The 24,656-nt window shown below is 42.2% G+C and overlaps 1 protein-coding gene across 2 annotated transcripts in view; it reads left to right on the forward strand.

Moving 5' to 3' along the window:
* Window positions 1-20,066, forward strand: part of SLC25A15 (solute carrier family 25 member 15) — a 21,724-nt gene extending 1,658 nt beyond the window's left edge. The window contains exons 2-8 of one of the 2 annotated variants that reach the window (XM_078766733.1): window positions 1,194-1,308; window positions 4,532-4,790; window positions 7,727-7,870; window positions 9,960-10,132; window positions 16,161-16,319; window positions 19,521-19,666; window positions 19,905-20,066. In XM_078766733.1, the coding sequence (XP_078622859.1) occupies window positions 1,254-1,308; window positions 4,532-4,790; window positions 7,727-7,870; window positions 9,960-10,132; window positions 16,161-16,319; window positions 19,521-19,645 (915 nt within the window). In that variant the 5' untranslated portion in view covers window positions 1,194-1,253 and the 3' untranslated portion in view covers window positions 19,646-19,666; window positions 19,905-20,066. Of the gene's footprint in view, window positions 1-1,193; window positions 1,309-4,531; window positions 4,791-7,726; window positions 7,871-9,959; window positions 10,133-16,160; window positions 16,320-19,520 lie in introns of both variants that reach the window. The other variant, XM_068132782.2, reaches the window with a different exon arrangement.
* The last annotated feature ends 4,590 nt before the right edge of the window (window positions 20,067-24,656 follow it).

A 24,656-nucleotide genomic window follows, 5' to 3' on the forward strand; every position in this document is an offset into this window, starting at 1 on the left:
TCTCAACCTGTTCTTCTTCACAGCATCAATCACAGGCTCTATTCCCATCATCTTTCGCAATTCATCATTTGTCTTCCTCTCTCTCAACGATACTCCACACATCCACCGAACCATTCGCATTTCCACCCTTTCTAGCCTTCGTTGCTGCTCTCCATTCATGACCCATGTCTCGCTCCCATAAATCATAACACTTCTCACACATGCAGCAGACACCTTTCCCTTCAGCTTCAGCAACACTCCCCTCCTCATCAGCACGCCACACAGTTCCCGAAACTTCTTCCATGCACATCTCACTCTAGCAACCGTTGCCGAGTCTGATCCACCTTCTCCATTCAGCATGTCTCCTCGGTAACAAAATGTTTTCACACCTTCCAGCTTCACGCTGTCTCCAAGATCCAACTCAACATTTCCTCCATCTGCAGCTCCCTCTGTGCACACCTTACATTTGAATGTAGCTGCCACACTGGTTAATGATCCTCTCAGACCACTACTTTTTTTATGATCTCACTCCGCGCACCTCCGCGCACCTCTCTCACTTTGAATGGAGTTCACTCCGACACCCTTCCTGCACACAGCACATGGCCACTTCCCAGTTCTTTCCACCTCACCACATGCTTTACCACTTGCCATCACCTTAGTCTTTCCTATATTCACCTTCAGACCTTTTGTCTCCATGCATTCCTTCCACTTGTTCATCTTTTCCTTCAGTCCATCCATACTTTCCGCAATCGACACAGCATCATCTGCATACAACAAATCCCACGGTAAACCCTCCTTTACGTTCTGAGCCAGCACCTCCATCACAGCTACAAATAGTAGTGGACTTGGTACAATACCCCATACAATGGAACCTAATAATACTTTACCATACTGTATATCCATGTCCCAACCTGGATGCACTAAAAATAGCAGCCATAACACATTCCTTTATACCCACATGCATGGATCGGCTCCCTACGCTCGCCTCACCACACGTCGCTGCACAGGCACAGGCTTGTTTTAACTGAGGATAATGACCTGACTGAACTTGTTGCTGAGTACTTCAAGCATCATTAATTTAAAAACAACATAAGTAAATTGCTCGTAGATGATATAGCAGTTGGATATAACAGACATAAAAATGGCTTTCTTATTTATTGATTATTCCTTTTTCTTTGTGCATTTTCTCCGGAAATTATCGTGGTGTTCTGAAGAAATCGAAGAAAAGGGACAAGAAAGGTGACACCTTTTGACTGCCTTTGGTATCCATCAACATGCATCTGAATCCTGCCGTTGAAGCAGTTGTGGACATCATGTCTGGCACTGCAGGTTTGAAACTTCAAGGCGCATTCCTAACGTCCAATTTGTTTACTGATTACGGATCACATTGATATTTTTTATTTATTTTGGCAATTGCTATTGTTTCAGCATTTCAGTCAGATAAATGTTGGAATGATGTATCTTGCGTTTCAGCTGAAGATGTACATTCCACAGAGAATTCATTATAATACCAATGCCTCCTAAGTGAAGTTCATTAAAACACTGTACTTTGAAATAACAACATATTATTTAAATATAATTACCTCAAGCTGTCTGTTTGACTTTGACTGATTCCTGGTGAGTAATAACAACGTTGGAGCAGTCAAGTCTGATTGTTGCGGCAAAGCCACTGCTGAAATGATGAATTGGAAAGCATCCCAAAATGCAAAGTCCACAGTCACTTTGGACTCAAACTAAATTTGAGTGAAACAACAGCTAAAAATTGTTTAATTTATTTAGTAGTCTTCTATATATATACATACATACATACATACATACATACATACATACATACATACATACCTACATACAGTATATCTCTCCCCTCACCTCCCACTTCCCATTCCTCATCCCCCTTACCTCTTCCCCTCTCCTTCCCTCCCCCTTTCCTCCTACTCTTCCCCTTCCCCCTTCCCCACTCCCCTCCCCCGACTTAATAATTATATGCAAATTCTGCTGAAATTTCAAATTAATCGGGTGAAATTTTTTTTTCTTTTTTTGTATACAAGATCGAGGCTCGTGAAAGAGCTAACATTAATCACACAAAAAGTCAAACCGACACACAAAACACAAAAAATAAGGGGAGCGGCAGACAAGATGGGGAGAGAGGAGGAAGGACACAAACACAACATTTGAGAGCAGGGACATCGGGAGAAATGTGGGAGGGGGAGGGCTTTGGGGGAGGTGGTAGAGGTGTAAAACATATGAACACTGCAAGGACTTCCAGGAAAGAAGTTGGAATTTCAAAAAAAAAGTGTATCTGGGGTGAATTAGCAGGGGTAGAAAAGATCAAGGTTTTGGATGGGGGAAGATAAGAGATGGTGGTGAACAGCTGTTTTAAAGACCTGGAGGGAGGGGTGGGATTGAAGGGAGTGGGGGAGTTTGTTCCAGAGGCGGGAGAAAATGGGAATGAAATTTTTTATGTGACATTTTTATGTTTATTGTTTTTTTTATGTGATTTTTATGTGACATGCACCTTTTGACTTCAAATAAAAACCAAAGGCTTCAGTGCCCCAATATGCAAACCCTGCTCAAATTTCAAATAAATTCGATGAAAATTGATGAATTTGTGAGCTTGACCTCAAAAACAATAGGCTTCTAGCTTTTGATTGGTGAAACAATTCAAATTTAGTGACCCAATATGCAAATTCTGTTGAAATTTAAAGTCGATCGAATGAAAATTGGTGATTCTATGTGACTTTGATCATTTGACCTCAAAAACAATAGCCTTCTAGCTTTTGTTTGGTGAACAAATTCAGTGACACAATATGCAAATTCTGTTCAAATTTCAAATCCATAAAATGAAAATTGATTTTTTTTATGTGACCTTGGCCTTAGACATTTCACCTTTTGACCCAATTATTACTAATTAGTCTTCATGTTCTCATAATAATGATTTGTTGACAAAAGCTAAAATGGTAAAAATGTTAAAATAGACCACGTATTACTAAACGATGGTGTTCCACAATCATGGATGATAAAATGCATGCAATTGTATAAGATCAACCCCACATAATCAAACTGGAGCTTCAGAATACCACATTGATATTACAATACTACAGCACTAGGAAGGAAAAATCGAAAAACCAGGGATGAAGATATGTTGCGGAATCCTCCAGGTAGACAGACAGCCTTTCACCCCTCCTATTTTGCCTAGCCTTGGACCAACTGAGCAACCTCATTAATGAGCAAGGACATGGATACACCTTATCGTCCAATAAGAGAACTTCTAAAGAGACAAGAAAGGTGACACATCTAATGTACATGGATGATTTGAAACTCTTTGTACCGAATGACTAAAAATTGGCATAACAACTGAAATTCGTGAAATAGTGCTCAGACGACATTCAAATGGTTCGAAAAGTGTGCCAAGTGCACAGTCATATAAGGTAGTCCAATACAAACTGACATCAAAATCGACATGAATACAACAATACAGGAACTCGACAACGGAGCATCATACAAATACCTCTGAGTTTAACCCTTTGAGTACGGATGACGTCCAGTGCCACATCCTGCGAAAAAGTTTTGTGTACGGATGACGTTACTACACGTCATCGACTATACATATAAATAGATCGTCAGTACGTGGTTGAGTACGTGGTTGTACGTATTAACCCTTAGAGTACGTGGTTCAATTCCCGTACCAAAATGCCAAATTAATCCCATATCGGGGGTAATTTTATCAAAAAAAAATCCTGTGCTCAAAGGTTTAAGGGGGCCACTAAATATGTCACAAATGCACAAAACATTTACCAAAGAATACCTGCGTAGAACGTGGCTGATCCTGAAAACATAGCTTTCTCAAAAGGTTATGGATGGATTCGGACGAAAATTAATGGACAGGTTGAGTGTGTGACAAGGACAAATTGATTGGATTGTGGTGAAGATCCAGATCTGGATACGAGAATTGTTTAACTTTTAAGTGATTTTGATTGTTTAACTTGTTTAACTTGATTGTTTAACTTTTTATGGATACCAATGAGAGATGGGGCCAAAAGTTGTTGACAAAACTAGGTGGATGAGATGGGTCGGTGACACAAGTACGCCGATTACATTTTAGTTAAGGTCCGGATGCAGATCCGGCACATTGGTGGGATACAAAACGTAAACTGTTCAGCCTGGTGGAGTTATGCCATATACCGAGTGCCTTTCTAGTATCGATAATGATACCATGTTGCGATCATACCTTTTTGCAAAGACTGTTGCTGCTTATTGAATAAGATTAGAGATCACTGTGCCGGTGATATAGTCCACTCAGACTTTGCAGCCAAAGTTCATGAACTTTAATCAGATGAACTCATAACTGGAATGATGGATATTTTTGAACTGAAAGCTGATTACGGTAAGTCACCTGGCATTGAAATATTGGTGCACTGTGAGGTTTTGAGCATTCACCCTTCATCAGAATAAAACAGGCTTTTTTAATCCAACGAAGGGCTAATGCTCAATACCAGCCTCAATTTTGATTCCTATGGAGGTTAACTTTGCCTTTTGCTCTTTGGGCTTGCAGGTGGTGTTGCATGTGTGTATAGCGGACAACCCTTCGATACGGTGAAAGTGAAAATGCAGACATTCCCGTCCCTCTACCGCACGTTCTTGAGATGCATGGTACAAACATTCAAGGAAGAAGGAATCCAAGGCATCTATCGTGGGAGCACGCCTGCACTGGCAGCAAACATTTCTGAGAATGCCATGCTTTTTCTGTCATATGGTCTCTGTCAGCGCCTTGTACGGTTGGCTTGCCAAACAAACAATGACACCCGATTGAGGTAGGTTCCTTTCGTCTCCAAACTGCCATTTATGAAAGTTTATTCCTACTAAAAAGTGTTTTCTTTACGGTATCTCAGTGCGATATTATGCTTACCTGATCTGAACCTTATGGTATTTTTTTTCAGATCTCATCCGATACCTCCGGCATTTGAATTCCTTGCTCGATTTACACTTTGATTTTGCTCTGCTTATTGCGGTGCTGGGTTCATCTGTCTGTGTGTGACTGTTCTGTGTGTTACGTATCATCTAAAAAAGGTTTGCAGCGGTTTCTTGGTAGCATTGTTTTCTAGTTACAGTGTAGCTACCTGAGTGAGCTGCTAAATGGATTAATTTGACTCGACAGCTCTCCCCCATCATTTAGGTTCACCCCGGCATCATATACGTCTCTCTTCAATTCTGCAGAATACAAAGCTTTCAAAATTATTGGTATCTCCCTTGACCGAAGCATAAACCTGTTTCTCTTACATCACAGACAGGTCAGAGGCCTCTGTTTTTTTTTTTCTGCCCTTCTAGTCTAGCCACCTCCCCTCTTTCAGCACTCCGACCCTCCCTAGCAACTCCAGGATGCACATGTTGTTTCAATAACCCCCTCCTAGCTAAACTTTCAAAATCCAGATTTGCTGCACACTTCAACTCGTTTATTACTGTTTTGTCCCGTCATTGGAACTGCTTTTCTGAGTTTGTTCAATCTCCCTTTGTCCAGGGCTTCAAGCTGGTGGTGCAACAGCATCTCATATCACTCCCCATCCCAATCAGCAATCTTTTCTACCCGTGTTAACACTACCCTAACCCTCTTGCAGGTTGCTATTTCCTTCCCTTCTCTTTCTCCTTTTTTCTTGTTTATTCATTTCCTTGCTGGTGTCAACTGTTATTCATTCCCATTGTCACTTCGTTGCCCTTTTGCCCTCCTTTAACTCGCTCGACCATAAGTTCCGTTTTCGTATAGAAATCATAAAATTGTCTCTGCAGCCTCATCCTTCAAGGGATCTTCACATTCTGTGGTCCGACCAATCTTTTCTGACTCTGGTGCAACTGCACTTTATCGAAGCATAGCTGACTGACATTGAAAAGCCTTTTGTCTCGGAAACACGAGTCCCCGCAACTCCATTTCTTTCCGAAGTAGTTTGTATCTTCACAACTCCAACTACTCCAGTGCGTTATTTTTTTCCTCCCCTTTTTGTATTCCAGTCCTTTGCTTTCCCACCTGCATTTTGTCATCAAGAAAAGAAACTAGAACGGCACTCAGCCGAGAGCACACCTCTGCCTGGTTGGCCATATCACCCAATGAATGAAGAATCTCTTTCAAAATTCTACTAGCCGGGTCTGGATCTTCACCAAAATCGAATCACATCGTCCTTGTCAGACACCCAACCGGTGAAAAATTCTAGTAGCCGGATCCGAATCCGGATCTTCACCAAAATCTGATAATTTCGTCCTTGTGACATATGCTACATCTCTGCCAAATTTCGGCCGAATCCGTCCACAACTTTTTGAGATATTTTGTTCACAAACGGACAGACAGACAAATGGACAGACAAACGAACAGACAAGGGTGAAAACATAACCTCCATCCACCTTTGGTGGCAGAGGTAATAAGTGTCTGGGCAATCACGAACACAAAAAACTGCTTTCAGGCCTTATCGTCATTTTTGGTGGTCTCTTTCTAGATTTTTACTTACCACCCTGTATACAGTTCATGTTGCATAGTGTTTGTTAATTCCTGTGTCGGTGAAGGTTCACTACAGGATATATGGTCATGATTGCCTATTTCTGTCTGAAGTTCCTTGTACGTACCCACTTGTAATTACCCCGCACGCACAAAGTGAAAAGCGGGGTTAAGCAATAATTGGTTCACTTCTGTCTGTCTACAAACGTCGGTTTATGTAGAGGAACAACTTCATTTGAATTGAATGTTATGTTTTGAACACAAATGGGAAAAAGAACCTGTAGTTTAACAGTACTTTTGCTCTGAATTCATCCTGATTGCACATGTGCAGAGAGGAGTGAGATAATTTCTTTACTGCCTCTCTGGCAGTCAAACAAAATTGAAAATCATTCCAAACAGGAAACTTTCTGTTTTTAAGGATGTTATAAAGGACACAGACAACAGGCATGAATAACTCATTTGAGGTGTTAAATAAGGTGGTGTAAAAGACACTGCATCAATGGCGGTAAACTACCGGAATTTTTCTTTTCTACAACCGTTAAGATGTTTTATAAAATTTCATTTTAATGATATACTTAAATACTGTAGAACACACATCGCCTTTTTGGCACTTTCAAAAACATTCTGTTTAGCAGTACTGTACTTGGGAAACTATTCATGCCCTGAGGGCAGACTAACTATGAGAATCAGCATTCAGGCCGTCTCATGTCCTGAGGGCAGAGTAACTGTGTGAGATTCGACAGAGCAACAGATGAATATGGTGGCATCTAGCGCTGATTGTTTTGTGCATCTTTTTCTCAAAGATTGTTCCAAAATCGTCATTTTCTCCACAAGGAGTTGGCAGAAGATTTGGAATCATGTAAATGCATGGATAAACCAACGACAACAAAAACGCATCTCAGCGAAGCATTGTCAGCTTTGGACTCTTCCGTTTGACCTATCGGCTTAGTATGGTTTCCATCAAGCCTGGTATGCAACATTCACGAACAAAACAAACGTACATCGTGCTTGGAAGTGCAAAGGAAGAGTTTAAAAGACTCTTCCCATGTCCTTTTTCTCAAGACTATGCAGGGTCAGGTGTTCTATGAACTCTCTAGTTTAATTGTACATTTGGTTCTATCCATTGCATGTATCGATGGTTACATCAAATTCATTCGAAAAATATTTTTTGTTGAGCAGTTTGCAGGTTTTATTGATACTTGTTGTATAATGTTGAAGCTTCTTAATTGGTTTAAATTGTGCTGTCACCCTGGCCTTTGTGTTTGTTAGTGACATGCAGATGGCATGTTCAGGATCTTTGGCGGCCTGGTTTTCTTCGATTGTTATCTGTCCACTAGAGCTGATAAAGTGCCGCATGCAAGCAACACGTGAGATGCATGCTGCTGGCAAGTCTGCCATTAACGTAAGTAACTGGTAAGTCAGCCCTGGAGCAGCTCACATGCTAAATAGCATGGCTTCATGGATTTTTCTTTCTAACTTTTTTTTTTTTTCATTCAACTCCATATATACCGTACTTCTGAGCCTGGTGTTGGCTTAGCGGTTAGGGCGCAGGCTTGGGATCCTAGGATCCTGAGTTTGAATCCCGGTCGATCACTGAATTAACGCCAGGGGGTTGACTCAGCCTGTCATCCTTCCGAGGTCGGCAAATTGAGTACCAGCTTGCTGGGATGAATGATCCCGGTGTGTACCCCGATTTAGACTTGGTACACCGTATCCCTGCATGTCGTAAGAGGCGACTAAGGGTTGGCATCAGGAAGGGCATCCGGCCATAATAACATCGCCTCAAGCAGGGAACCATGATTGTCATGGGGCCCGCAAGGTTAACTCCCGCTCTGGCAGGGAAAAATGGCCTTAAAATGATCATTCATTCATTTATTCATTCATTCATATACCGTACTTCTGTTTCAACCAACATGGAGCCATCTAACCATCCATCACAATTCTCTGTTGTTCATTCGTGGTGACTTCAACTTCCAACTTCCACTCCCTGCGCCCCCCGCCCCCCCTCCCACCCTCCTGGGTGTCGGCTCAACCACAAGCCATGGCAATGCAGGAAAGGTTGCCCGGTTACTCAGTTTGGGCGGACAGCCTGCTCTATGAAGAGTCTGGGTAGTTTCTTTAAATTTCCTAATTATGGAGCTCACTGTGCTCTTGGGAACTTTCAACACTACAAATTGATTTATAACCTTCCGCAGATCTAGGCGTCATCACAATTCTATCCCAGAGTTCTACGGACAGTTTATTGGACTTCATAGTAGAGTTTCTGCTCTGACATGCACTGTCAACTGTGAGGCCTTGTATAGAAAGGTGTGTTTCTTTCTAAATAATGTCCAATCAATTCGATTGGCCACAGTTGGACTCCAATCAAGTTGTAGAGACATCTCAAAGATGATCAAAGGAAATTGGATGCACCCAAGCTCAATTTGGAGTGTCATAACAAAGGAGTTGAATACTTATTTATTAAAAACATTCCAGCTTTTCATTTTTAATTATTTGTAAAAATGTCTATAATATATACACATATCCACTTTGGCATTATTATATGGGGTATAATGTGTAGATCAGTGACAAAAAAAATCTCAATTTAATCCATTTGAAATTCAGGCTGTAACACAACAAAATGTCAGAGTCAGGGAGTGTGAATACTTTCTGAAGGCGCTGTATATTGAGGAGTAGTATCAACCATTCTTAATTACCCAGAGAGGCATATGAAGAATACAACAACAACAACATGCCTTTTCAGGCCATTTTCCCTGCTAGAGCGGGGGTCAGCCTTGCGGTCCCCATGACAATGTTCTCCATTTTGCCCTATTTTCTGCATCTCTCCTTGTTAACCCCCTTGCCCGCATTTCTTCTTCCACCATCTTTAGCCAAGTCTTTCTCGGTCTTTCCCGTCCTCTACTTCCTTCTACATTAATTTCCATCACTCTTCTCAACCAGTCACTTTCATCCTTCCTCAACACATGACCAAACCATCTCAACCTGTTCCTCTTCACAGCATCAATCACAGGCAATATTCCCATCATCTTTCGCAATTCATCATTTGTCTTCCTCTCTCTCAACGATACTCCGCACATCCATCAAACCATTCGCATTTCCACCCTTTCCAGCCTTCGTTGCTGCTCTACGTTCATTACCCATGTCTCGCTCCCATAAATCATAACACTTCTCACACATGCAGCATACACCTTTCCCTAGGCATATGAAGAATGAAAGAGGGAATAAGTAAGAGAGGGAAGGATGGAGGTGAGGGAGAATTAATCATCAATCATAAAAGGTGATGTTAATCATAAATCATAAAAATAATAGCATGAGCCCTCTGGTTGTTCCCATATGGAGCGGGTGCTTCTAGTATTAACAATGGTAAAAAAACAAATATTTACAACAGAGGGGCTCACAATAATCTATCCGGTAGTTAATATTGGAAGGGCCAAGCAGAATCAGTCACGTGCCTTTTATTTGACGTCACATTTGATTTTAACAGCAATGTGTCCTCCCACAGTACAGCAGCTGCAGTGATGCGAGCAGTGCTCCAGACGGAAGGAGTTCGTGGTTTTTTTCATGGAATGGCGTCCACGTGGATAAGAGACATCCCTGGATACTTCTTTTTCTTTTGGGGGAATGAGTTTTCCAAATCACTGCTCACACCTGCTGGTAAAACGAAGGATGATTTAGGTGAGATTGTTACTTCCTCCCAGACTTTCATTAGATTAATTGCAGTGATAGTTGAAGACCGTTTTGTAATTATTCACACTGCAAGCCATGAATATTCATTGGCCTATTAAGTCTTTGAGACAAACAAAATGTAAAAGACATGAAAATGGAGAATCATTATCTGGATATGAAGTTTAAAAATTAAAGTGACTAAGGTGTTTTATGCCTCCACCGATGAAGACACTGGAGGCATTATGTTTTCGGGCTGTCCGTCTGTCCGTGATGGGATTTCATTACTGTGATAACGTGAGAACAGCTGAAGGGATTTAAATCAACTTTGGTGCAGGTATGTATAATGATGTAAATATGGACTGATTCGATTTTGGTGTCAAGAGGTCAAAGGTCAGAGGTCATTTGCATTAGGTAAAAATGCTGTTGCTGTGCTAACTTCTGAACCAATGATGGGATTTTGACCAAACTTGGTATACGTGTATATTATGATGAAAAGTAGAACCGATTAGATTTCGGCGTCAAAGGTCAGCGTCAGGTTAAAATATTATACTCAAGAACAGCTGAAGGGATCTAAATCAAACTTGGTATAAGTATGTATGAATGATCGTTTTAAGGCCATTTTTCCCCGCTACAGCGGGGGTTAGCCAAGGGCCCCATGACAATCATGGTTCCCTGTTTGAGGCAATGTTTTTATGGCCGGATGCCCTTCCTGACGCCAACCCTCTTAGTCGTCTCTTACGACACGCAGGGATATGGTGCACCGATTCTAAATCGGGGTACACACCAGGATCATTCATCCCAGCAAGCTGGTACTCAATTTGCCGACCTCGGAAGGATGACAGGCTGAGTCAACCCCCCTGGCGTTAATTCAGAGATTGACCAGGATTCGAACTCAGGATCCAAAGATCCCAAGCCAGCACCCTAACCGTTAAGCCAACACCAGGCTTCATCCATACTTGGTGGCACAGGTAATAACAATGGAGCCTGAAATGCAATGAGGATTGTTTAAAACGTTTTGTGTATAACTTTACTGAATGTGATAACACAATACCACCGACCAAGATGAATACTGGCGGAAGTGAAAGCTGTAGAAGACCATGACTATGGTACTCCATGGTATCCATGGAAATCTCCACTCATGGCTTGCGGACTTCCTCTCTGGTCATAGGCAACGTGTGGCCCTGAATGGATTTCTCTCATCTCCCCTTCCTGTTCTGGCTGGAGTTCCCCAAGGTAGTGTTCTGGGCCCTGTGCTATTTCTGGTCTTCATCAATGATCTCTCCGACTCTCTCGAAAATCCTCTCTATCTCTTTGCTAATGACTCCACTATCTGCCGCTCCATTCCTCATCCCTCAGATCGGCAGTCTGCAGCCTCCTCACTCTCTGCAGACCAGGACAAAATCACAGACTGGTCAAACAATTGGAACATGTCTTTCAATCCTGACAAATCTCACACTTTTACAATGTCTCTCCGAAAGGACCGACTGGAAAACCCTCCCATCTACTTTCTCAACAATCCTCTCCAAGAAGTTCTGTCGCTCAAGCTTTTGGGTCTCACTATCTGCCATGATCTTTCTTGGGAAAACCACATTTCCAAGCTGGCCTCCAAAGCCAGTCGCCGACTGGGCATCCTCCATCATGCGAAGTCCTTCCTTGGCACACCTGAGCTCCTCACCACATACAAGGCTTTCATCCGCAGCTCAATGGAATACTGTTCCCCCCTCTGAGCTGGTGCTCCTGCCTCACACCTAGCTCGGCTTCACGCTGTTGAAACCAAAGCTTTCAGAATCATTGGAATCTCCTGCGATGAAGCTAACTCCGAGGGCCTTTCACTCACTTACCGAAGGCAGGTTGGTGGTCTTTCTGTCTTCTACCGACTCTTCTCCGGCCTTGCTTCCCCAGCTCTCTCTGTGCTCTGTCCCCCCAATATTCCTTCAGTTCGCAGAAGATCTGCCTGCAACCCTCTTATGGTTAAACTGCCAAAATCTAGGCTCTCTGCTCACCTTCACTCTTTCATTCCCCTTTTCTCCCGCCTCTGGAACAAACTCCCCCACTCCCTTCAATCCCACTCCTCCCTCCAGGTCTTTAAAACAGCTGTTCACCACCATCTCTTATCTTCCCCCATCCAAAACCTTGATCTTTTCTACCCCTGCTAATTCACCCCAGATACACTTTTTTTTTCTTTTTTTTTTTAAATTCCAACTTCTTTCCTGGAAGTCCTTGTTTTTCAATCTTTCGTACGTTTTATACCTCTCCCACCTCCCCCCAAGCCCTCCCCCTCTCACATTTCTCCCGATGTCCCTGCTCTCAAATGTTGTGTTTGTGTCCTTCCCCCTCTCTCCCCATCTTGTCTACCGCTCCCTTTATTTTGTGTTTTATGTGTCGGCTTGACTTTTTGTGTGATTAATGTTAGCTCTTTCACGAGCCTCGATCTTGTATACCAAAAAAAATAAAAAAATAAAAAGTGCCATTCTAGGATTGGATTGAAGATAAAATAGTATGCACATTGGTAGAAAACTGCTTTACGAAAGATATCTCCAAAGACAACAACACTGAAGGAGATGCAAGCAACCTCAGCATTTTCAGTCTTGTGCATTTTTCTGCTTTTTTCATGAAAGAAAGAAAGACTTTACAATACAGAGTGTAACAAAATAAACAACAGCTATGCAATGGATGGAATCGACAGAACGTTCATTGCAGAATGCTGTCTACCATAGAAAATTCGGATAATTTGGTTGTAATCTGTCTGGCACAGAACACTCAGTCACCATTAAGACTAGTTTCCCATTCAACCCTAAAGCTTGATACCACAAAACCTAATGGGGTCGTAGGAAGCAAGGTGAAGCAATCTGTTCCACTTATACGACTTGACGTTTATCAGTGATGTCATTTATTTTTCTTTATTATGCCTCCGGCGACGAAGTCGATGAAGTCGCCGGAGGCATTATGTTTTCGGGTTGTCCGTCCGTCCTTCAGTCCGTCTGTCCGTACGGGCTAAACCTCGTTTTTCTCAGCAACCACATGTCCGATTGAGACAAAACTTTCAGGGTAGGAGTGACACCCATGCAGAATGTTTTTTATGATAATTGTGATGGCATAGGTCACGTGGTATGGCAGCCATCTTGGATTAAAAGCCAATAATTAAAAAATTATTTCTCGGAAACTGCTGAATGGAAAAATTTGAAACTTGGCACATTGTCAAGTACTCCCAATGGGGCCAACAAAAGTATGATAATGATGACATCATAGGTGAAGTGGTGTACCAGCCAAAAATGTTTTAATTGAATTCCTTATCCTAAAAATCTGAAATTGCAGGCATATGATCTATGACTCATTTGTATTGAATTATTAAACTTATGACATCATAGGTCACATGGTTTGGCAGCCATATTGGATTGAAGGGAAATATTAAATAATTATATCTCTGTAACCGCTCACCCTATCGATGCAAAATTTTACAAATATCATCTAACAGCACTGTTGCATATAGTTTGAAAATGATGATGTAGGTCACGTGGTTTGGCAGCCATCTTGGATAGAAAAACGAACCTTTCATTTGCGTCTCCCCTCGTCCTTCTTTTTCCATTCATATCCATCCTGCACCAAATCTTTGTCAATACACATATCTCCAGGTCATTTTTATTAATCACTGCACTCTATCTCACTTTTTGTCTCCCTCGGTTTCTTCCATCTATCTCTTTGGTTTGCACTCTTTTTGCCAAAATGGCCTCTCTTTGCATTTGAACCATCACTTATTCTTTCTTCCTTTATTTTGTCTGTGATAGGCCTCCTGCTATTTTCCTGACTTAATCTCTTAGGCATCAGGATTTTCATGGTTCCTCACCTACAACTGTATTCATGACTGGCCAACGCTCTATTCCCCACAGCATCATTGGTTGATAAATTGTTGCACACACCTTTATTTTCACGTCGAGTGGCATTTCCTTTTTTATCACATTAGTACTCTTATAACTCCTTTCCTTTTGTGCCAAGTTATCTGGATCCTCCTTAATTGCATAAACATCTGCTCCACCATCATTGTACATCCCCTATTCAAGGTACTTAAACCGATTGACTTTTTCTTATTTGTGTTTCTCCAGCAATAACATTGCTATCTACGTCCTATTTTCATGCACATGCCATTATCTCTGCCACCAAAGGTGGATGGAGGTTGTGTTTTCACCCCTGTCTGTTTGTTTGTTATTGAACAGGATATCTCAAAAAGTTGTGGACAAATTCTGACAACACTTGGTGGACAGGTTGGGTGTGTGACGAGGACAAATCGATTCGATTTTGGTGAAGATCCGGATTCGAGAATTTAAAAAAATTAAGTGATTCTTCACCATTGAGTGACAGGGCCAAATACGATATATAGCACGATAATTCAAAAAGTTCTGGACGACTTATGACAAAACGTGGTGGATAAGTTGGTTAGGCGGCAAGAACAAGGCGATTCGATTTTGGTTCAGGTCCAGATCCAGATCCGGCCTATTAGTGGGATACAAGACGTAAACTGTTCAGCCTGGCGGAGGTATGTGCTCTATCGAGTGCTGTTCTACTTTATTCTGTCTTCATTAAACTGATCTTAAGAAGATTGACCTTCGGTACTTTCTTCCATTTCTCCAGGTCCAACTGCAACTCTTTCTGGTTATCCGCACACAGTGGAATGTCATCTGCGAGTAACATGTTCCATGGTGCATCTCTCTGTCATTCTCGTGCTGTCAAGATGTCCATAATGAATAAAAGAGATATTTATTTGAGCAGCTCCTTGGTGAAGACCTATTATCTGAACGGGAAGCTCATTGGTTGTACAACATCTAAATTCCATTTCAGCCATATTTTCAGCATTTAGATCTTGAATGAGTCTTTCATACACCTCAGATACATTATTCTTCCCTAGACACCACCAAATGAGCTCTCTCAGTAAATGTAAATATATCGATCAAAATGGTTTATTTTGGATCATCACCTGGAATCACGTCGATCATCACCATCACGTCACCTGGAATGATGCCAAATTGATTTTTGGTGATTTTACTTTTGACCTTATTCTCTGGTCAATTTATTCGACACACACAGCTTCATAAGATAAAATATCAGTTTTGTTCCCCTGTAGTTCTCCCATTTTAAAATCTTTACTTTTGTCTATTGTAACAATTCTGATGTTTTACCGTGCAGCAGGTTTTTGTTTTTTTTTATCGCCACATGATGTTATGCAACGAAGTCACATGTAGTCAACACATGCTGAACAGAGAACCTCCACTGCCTCAATGTGAGGCCCTCCAGTCTAGTGGCCTTACCTGCTTTATTTTTTCCTGATTGTCTTCTTTTAGAGTCCCTCTATATAGAGAGTCCTGACATGGCGTGACCAGAAAATTCTGATCACGTGGGCATGTACACCGTTTTGCTTCGATTCACCGTGAATCGGTCGGTGCCATTCTGTGAGAAAATAATGAATGTGACATGATTGCATGGTGTTTTTCTTTTTGGCCAAATATTATTTAAATGTAGTCGCTCTATTTCATTGTTATTCTTTTTCTCCTTATAATTATTTATTAATCTCCACTCGGTCCTCATGTTCACTGTCTATCTTTTTATATCTCTATCTCCATCACTTTTGACTTTCATGTCTTCACCTTTTTATCTACTTGTTACATTTCTCTGCCCATCTTCATTTCCTTTTCCTTTACTCTCCCTACCACTAAATTTACTTTGTGGACATAGATTATGTGGAATTAACAGATGATTAACAGACAACAGCCTTGTCGTGCATGAGAAACACCAGGAGGACAGTTAGCACACATAACTATAGATTTATATAAACAGAAAAAAAGAAATTACATAAGATGCTTCACACCCACAAATTATCGAATGTCCGTCAGCTATAATTCCAACAAACCATTTGCCAAGTTATCTGTTCACATCATAAAATTACTGAAGATTTGCTGAACTATTTGTTTTTAATATTTTGCTTAGCTGTAGCTTAAGGCTTTTTAAAATGTACTCAACACTCTGCACCTTGACATTTTCTTTGCAGGACCTTTGTCATTGGTTCTGAGTGGTGGACTTGGTGGAGTCGCCCTCTGGGCGGTAGTATATCCAATCGACTCGGTCAAATCAAGGATCCAGGTTATGTCCATGGCTGGAGAGCGAGGAGGTTTGCTGGTGACGCTTTCTCGGATTCTCCGTCATGAAGGTGCAAAGATAATGGAACCAAAACCTGGAGCGGTATATGAATGAAATGAGCTTTCATTAAGTGCTTTTAGCATATAAATCTCCAAAATATTATATGCGTGCAAATCGTTATAAGAAGCTGACGTTTCGGATGTTAACCCTTTGTCTAACCTCTGCTCTGACGAAGGGTAACACCTGAAAGTCAGCTTCTTCTTACTTCCCATTGTGGCGAGCTTACCTCAATAGACGCTCTGTTTTCATCCATTGTCTCAAAAATAGTTTGATAATTAAATAAATACAAATCAAGATAAAAAGGAAAGGGGTGATGGGGCCTTAAAATAGGTTCTGAGCGACACGTTTTGCACATGCTTTCCTAAATTGTTTTTCGAATGCCAAATTGCACAACTATTACCAAGTTATTGATGTGATTATTGATCATCATCATCATCATCTGTTCCTTGAGCACATTTACTGTGGGGGTGCCAATGATGCGTTGGCCATCAGTTCTCTCCATTCTTTCTTGTCTTACACCTTCTGGACCATTTGGTGCAGTGAGCTGTTGGTGCATGTCATCAAATTGTTATTCAAGTGGTCCTGGATCTTTCCTTCTTTCCTGTTTTGTTCACTTTGTCTTGTAGCATGGTATTACCCAATCCTTCTCACCTTGTCATGTGGCCAAACCATTGCAGCATTTTTTTCATTTTTTTTTATTTTTTTTTTTTACTATTGTCAAGAGTTATTTTTTCTTTTGAACTATTCTTCTTGTTACTAACACCTGTTTCCTTTGTGATCTCAGCTTGCTCTGAGTTGTTTGTGCGGGGCTTGTGTGGTGGAATATTGCCAGTTGCTTTCTAAAATACCCCAATGCGAATGTTGCGTGTCCAAGCTTGACATCTATATAATGCTGGAGAAATAGCTCTGCCTCAGAAAAATGAAATCTTGGTGTGCAGTGATGTATTTTTGTTGCCAATCCACGTCTTTTTTAGAATTAGTATGTTGTTTTAGGGCTGCCAAGGTGCTGCTGGTTATAAACCAACTACTGGATTATATACACTGGCATGACTCGGCACGCTCGGCGCCCCTCACCACACACCATTTCAGAGGGATAGGCATCTTTGACCATTTCGGTGTCTTTTGGGTATTTTGGGTCTTCATGGTGTTTTGGGTCTTCAGGACCATTTGGGTCTTCAGGGCCATTTGGGTCTTCAGGGTCATTTGGGTCTTCGGGGTCATTTGGGTCTTCAGAGACTTTTGGATCCTCCGGGCCTTTCAGGGTATTTGGGGTCTTTGGGGTGTTTTGGGCCTTTGGGGTCTTTAAGAGTCTTCGGGTGTTTTGGGTCTTCAGGGTCTTTTGGATCCTCTGGGCCTTTAAGGGTATTTTGGGTCTTTGCAGTCTTCAGGTTCTTTTGTGTCTTCAGGGGCTTTTGGGTCTTAAGGGACTTTTGGTTCCTCTGAGTTTTTAAGAATATTTTGGGTCTTCGGGGCCATTTGGGTCTTCGGGGCCATTTGGGTCTTCAGGGTGTTTTGGGTCTTCAGGGTGTTTGGGTCTTCAGGGTGTTTTGGGTCTTCAGGGTGTTTTGGGTCTTCAGGGTGTTTTGGGTCTTCAGGGTGTTTTGGGTCTTCAGTGTGTTTTGGGTCTTCGGGGTCTTTTGAGTTTGGGGTCTTCCGGGTATTCGGGGTATTTTTGGTCTTCATGGTGTTTTGGGTCTTCGGGCCCATTTGGGTCTTCAGGGTCTTTTGGATCCTCAGGGCCTTTGAGGGTATTTTGTCTTTGGGGTGTTTTGGGTCTTCGGGATCTATGGGGTCTATGGCGTCTTTTAGGTCTTTAGGGGCTTTGGGGTCTTTTGGGTCTTCAGGGCATTTTCGGTCTTCAGGGTCTTTTGGATCCTCAGGGCCTTTCAGGGTATTTTGTGTCTTTGGGGTGTTTTGGATCTTCGGGATCTATGGGGTCTATGGCGTCTTTTGGGTCTTCAGGGTCTTTTGGGTCTTCAGGGTATTTTGGGTCTTCAGGGTTCTTGGTGGTCTTAAGGGTCTTGTGGGACTTAAAAGGGCTCAAAGGTCTGAGGGGTCTCAGCAGTCGAAACGTAATTAAGAGTTCACGGACTGTGTTTTGGGTGTTAATTTTATTTGGTTTGAAGAAGAAGAAGAAGACGTTTTGGTCGCATATAAACAAACATAACCATATACATTTGCTCTATTGTAATAGGATTATAGCAATAGGGACACTTGGATCTTCTCCATGGTCTCCGGGCCGTGTTGGCCTGTATGGTCACAGCCATTCAGCTTGGGGATTACTCGCACCAGAATACCTAAAACGTGAACCTTCCGTGGCCTTGTGCTGAGCAGTCAATGAGCGAACATCTTGTAGAGCACTCACTGTACGGCTACACAAACGGGGAAATGATCAAGGTCGATTCAAGGTCGTGGTGGAGCACCGTTCGAGGTGAGATTATGGGCTGATGATCACAAATTTCAGGACGAAATTCTTGAACAGTTTATATTTGGTTGTTTAGCTTGTTCTAGTTGGTTCTTCCAGGTGGACGTCTTCAAGACAGCCGTTCACCACCGTCTCAGATCGCCCCCCCATCTTGAACCATGATCTTTTCTACCCCTGTTAACCAAACCTGCCACTCATTCCCCATCCTCCCCCTCCCCCCCCCCCCCATCTTAAACCATGATCTTTTCTACCCCTGTTAACCAAACCTGCCACTCATTCCCCATCCTCCCCCCCCCCCCCCCCCCATCTTAAACCATGATCTTTTCTACCCCTGTTAACCAAACCTGCCACTCATTCCCCATCCTCCCCCCCCCCCCCCCATCTTAAACCATGATCTTTTCTACCCCTGTTAACCAACCTTGCCCCACTCATTCCCACACCCCACCCCCACACATAATGTTTGTCCAAATTGCCCTCACTTTTCTCCTTCAGCCATGCTGTTGGTGTTTCACCCCTCTTTCTATTGTTCCTTTTGTTACCTTACGTCCTGGTCCATTCAGTATTCCATCTCCTCCATGAGCCTCGACCTTATTTATGTACAAAAAGAAATTTTGTCCCTTTCACCACGAACTCCTTTCCTCAAACTGGAGTAAAGAGTACTTTTATTTTAGCATGACGAGTTTGATGAGCCCTCTCCCCTTCAATTTATTATTACATTCTAACGATTATGTGCTTTGCTCGTTTGTATGTTCCGCACATAACAAAATGCATTGTGTTTGTGTGAAGGATTAAGAGCACTCTACGCGGGGTTTACGCCAACCATCATCCGGGCGTTCCCAGCCAATGGAGCGCTTTTCCTGGCCTACGAGTACACAAAAGACGGCATGACCAGAATGCTGCTGAGACCATAATTTCATGCACATGGAACCATGGCAAGCTTTATTTGGAAATTACTTCTGCAACTAATAATTGGGATTGATCGGTGGCATTAACTGTTGCTGCTCATATAATTGGACTGTCATGTGCACAATGAGTGAGAGAACGGCATTACACTTGCCAAGTACATCCATGCTGAATTTCCTTCAAAACGCTTTCTCTTTCCCATATTCACTTTTTTTTTTTGGAAGAGAATGTGTTTGCCTGAAGACCGATCTTGCATGTACCCGACAGGTGCCTGTCTGTGCACATGGACTCCATTGGTGAGTTCGAGACAGCATGCACAATCGATGAGATTCGGTGATGTTAGTGTGCGTTGTGTTAATCATCTCACCTTGAAATGAAAAGCTGATCTTGTAATTGTTTCTTGAAAATAAAGAAATTGCAACAAGTGAATTTTTAGTCATAGGGTCGAGTGCCAGATGTACGAATATATACGGTTAGTCATTAATAACCGATGTGTTTTATAGTTGACTCTCATTAAGCCCAAATGTTCACAAGGTTGGCTTCAAAATCTCGTATCGAGATTGGGTATGCAGCACTCTTGGAAAATGGAAATGTGAGCTGATGCCATCTAGTCCAGGGTTTTTATATATATATATATATTGTTACGGAAACGGAGGACGGCGCTCCCCTTAGCGGGGGGGGGGGGGGGTTAATCCCCCTTCTATTTGCACTGGCCGTCTCCGATCCTGAAGCTACCCCGCTCCCTCGTGGGGCGGGATTACCCGAAGTGATTGGTCAAGAGATTCCCGTACACCTCCGGCAATCCCTCCACGAGGCAGGTGGGCAACTCCGCTCGAAACCGCGGACAAGATGTTATTTGCCGAGCGGTTTTTAGCAGCCCGCGGTTCGAACCATTAGCAAAGACTAAACCCGATTCATATGCGTTGTCCGAAATCGCACCACAGGAACTCAATGTGGAAACCTCTAAAATGAACGGATGTGAAGGAAAGAAGGCAAAGGTAGGAAGAACACAGGTATTTATTAACTACTATTTACACAACCAAAGAAACCAAGGAGAAGGAAAGAAACGAAAGTAATTTACAGAAGAAGAAGAAGACACAGTGCAATTCTTACTTATACAGCTTAACTTATACCCCAGACAACACAGACAGACAGATGACAGTCAGACTTACACGAATGGGGAATGAAGGCAGGAACGAATGGCTGGAAGGGGAGGAAGGTTCAGGTGGGACTGCAGAATGGCCGGGCCGGGAGCGAGCAGCCGCCGGCTCTCCACCCTCGGGTCCACACCGCTGGGATGCTCGCAGCAACGCATCGGAGCTTGTCGTGGCAAGGCTGGTTGGAACAGCGTCTCCCTCGCTCGTACTCCCGCAGGTTGCGCGTCTCTCTTCACTCGTCTGACTCCGAGTCTGACTCCCTCAATCCTCTCCCTCCCTCAATCATCTGCCTCCCTCAATCATCTGCCTCCCTCAAACATCTGACGGTGGGGGCTCATGCCACGGGTTTTTATAGGCCACACCCTCGAATCTTCCTGAACCTCCTCAAACTTTCTCTCTCCGCCCTCTCAGGCCAAACCCCTCATGCTTGGTTGGTTGATCGGGGGCTGGCTCACTCCTCCTTCTGATGACGAGGTGGGGCCACACCCTTCTTCCCCGAGTTGACCACGTGTTCAATGGAGGGCAAATGCAGTTGGCATTGCGGTTGGCAATGGAGGTTCTGGGGCAATTGAAAGGGGATTCTACCTTATTTCATTTGGTGCAATGCAGAGTCAACTAATGGAAAACAGAGCCTTAAACTGGAACACATAATAATGATATAACTATTTAGAAGGGCCTATGATTTTCTACATGTATGCGATGGACTAGCTAAAGGGACGACCTTTGACCTTTACACAAATGGAGGTATTTACAGGAATCATTACATTATTTACAGAGGGTGATATTTACAACAATTACCAACGTGCAGGATTCTCAAATCCGCAACAATATATATATATGTATACATATATGTATACATACTAGGGAAAAGCGCAGGGTGTGGACCATATGGACACAGAAGCAAACTTTGGTGGAGGAAGGGTGATTTAACAGGTGAAGAAATGATTGTGATTTTGGATGGGGAATGATCTGAGATGGTGATGAACAGCTGTCTTAAAGACCTGGAGGGAGAAATTAAATTGAAGAGAATGTTGAAGTTGGTTCCACGGGCAGGAAAAAGAGGAGCAAATGAGTGGAGTTGAGCAGTGGTTCTCCATTTACGTAGCTTCACCAGTAAGGGGTTCCTGGTGTACCGCGTGTGCCAAGAGACAAAGCCCCGAGAAGGCAGAGGGTGCAACACCAGAAAGGAGGTGGTAGATGACAGAGAGGCCACCGAGTTATCTGCAATGTGAAAGTGATAGACCCATAGACAGCTGCAATGTGGGAGATTCCAATGATCTTGAAGACCTTGGTTTCCATAGTGTCAAGCAGAGCAAGGTGTGAGGCAGGTGCGCCAGTCCAGAGAGGAGAGCAGTACCCCAATCAAGCTGAGAGCAGTACCCCAAGGATAAAGGCCTTGTTGGTGCATAGCAGTTCAGGTGTGCCAAGCAAGGGCTTTGCATGACAGAGCATGCCCAGTCCACGTCTGGCTTTGGAGGCTAACTTTGAAATGTGGCTTGCCCAAGAAAGATCATGGCTGAGAGTGAGACTGAAGCGTTTGAGTGACTGAACTCCCTCAAGAGGATTTTTTATGCCTCCGCCGATAAAGTCGCCGGAGGCATTATGTTTTTGGGTTGTCCATACGTACTGTCGTAAATAATCAGATCTACAACAGTGTCTCCAAGATGAGTTTAATCTATCATGGCCTACCCGCCATTATGGTGAGAACAATGTGTGCTAACTCGAATAAAAGTGGAACGACACTCAGTAGAGCGTATACCTCTGCCAAGCTGAACAGTTTAAGTTGTGTAACCCCCGATAGGCCGGATCTGCATCTGGACGTTAAACAAAATCTAATCGGCTCGTTCTCGTCACACACCCAACCTGTCCACCATGTTTCGTACGAATCCGTCCTTGATTTCTTTTGAGATATCCTGCTCACAGACAAACAGAAGCGAATACACAACCTCAGGTGGAAAAGGTAAGAAGAGAATGTGCTCAATGTTGGACCCCACACCTTAAGTGCTGCCAGAACTAGAACGCCACTCAGTAGAGTGCATACTCCCGCCGTGGGTCAAGTTGGAATAGTACGATTTCACAAAAGTTTGAGGGAGTAGTTCAGTGACAACACAAGACAAGACAACACAAGACAAGACAACACAAGACAGACACTGCACAGATATATATTTAGAATATATAGAAGATAATGTTTAAAAAAAAACAAGGCAATTTCACTTACATTTTCGGATTCATCGTTCAATTCTACATAAGTGAGTGTATCTTGAGGCATGTGTGACTTCAAATAAAATTGTAAGCCAGGAAAACGTTCGTTTCATTCCTTAGGGATACAACATGTAAAACTGGCCCAAACGTCAAAACAAAACTCGCTCATTTTAAGTCATACAAGCTAATGCGACCACTCATTCTTCTGGGAAGAATCCCGTGCACATGCTTGTCACACTTATAAGTTATAACTCACCTAAGTCTTTATAAGTTCATCAAATACTGACACCGCAATTGACATTCGCTGAGGTAAATACTAAATGTTGATATCTCTTCCGAGGTAACAAAAAACAAAACAAAAAAACAGTTTTAAAGCATTATACGTATCAAACGATAGATTTTATGAAACGGGAAAACCGAATACACAATTTGGTGGTTTTAAAATGACAGAATATGTCTTTATTAGAAAAATTAATAAATGAACATTGAAGACGACGCTGCTAAAAATATACACCGCTCCAATGCATAACCACGAGTTTAAACCACATTTACAACAAATATGAAAACTATTTTCATATCACAATGTTAAATATAGAATATATAGAAGATAATGTAAAAAAAAATGAGCCCTATCTTCCAATGGTAAAAAAATCCTTCAAATAATTCCTGGATCTGGAATAATATCCTGAGCTTCACCAATAACTAATCAATTCTTCCTTATCCCAAGGGCAATCATCCCACCAACTTTCATCCAAATCCGTTCAGAACTTTTCCAGATATAGTCCTTGAGCCAGACCAAAAGTAATGCTCCGGCGGGGGGAGTAATTCTCATTATGATTTTCCATTAGACCAATGTCTCAAGTGTCAGAAAAGGTGTGATGCACATCTGAGAACGGTAGCTTAGTGCCCGGATGGACGCCATCTTTGAAACCACCCAGCTCGAAAATGCCCATTTGGTGGGGTACATTGTTGCACGTGTATCTGGACTTCTATACTAGCTATCGATGTGCGGTTGACGACTAAATATACGTCCGATGTGTACCGTCTAAATAAAAAATAATATGAAGCATTTTGTTTTAGATTAATTATTATAAAAATCAATTATCGAAAAAAAATCATATATTTTTCAATATTTTATTATTAGACTTGTACTTTTTTTAGTGAAACAACACTGGTATGATTTTCCAAATTATGCATTGTGCTACACCGTTTATCTGTCTTATAAAAATAACTCAAAAACTAAAACATATCATCCACCACGAGTTTACAACAAATAAATGTAAAGAGGCATAAAATGACTTAGGCCGCCGCTGGCATTATCTATTCTGACGATAACGCAAGTTAGGAATGTCGTACGGAGAGGATTTTAACACCATACGATATCTAATAAGCAGGCGGAAATTGTTACATAGGAAATCTGCACTTTGGTGGCCATCTTGGATTTCAAAATGGCCGCCAATTATATTAATTATTCATTACTAGAGTTTGGAAAGACGTATGGAGCTGATTTTAACACCATACGATGTATATTCCTAATAAGCAAGTGGAGGTATCATTGAACATGTCATGTTTTAGTCAAATAACACCGGTATGATCTTCCAAATTATACATTTTGCTAAACCGTTTATCTGTCTATAAAGATTTTCAGGCAATTTGGCCT

Source organism: Myxine glutinosa, chromosome 12 (assembly GCF_964187855.1).
Source record: "Myxine glutinosa chromosome 12, kmMyxGlut1.1, whole genome shotgun sequence".
Classification (NCBI taxonomy): Eukaryota; Metazoa; Chordata; class Myxini; order Myxiniformes; family Myxinidae; genus Myxine; species Myxine glutinosa.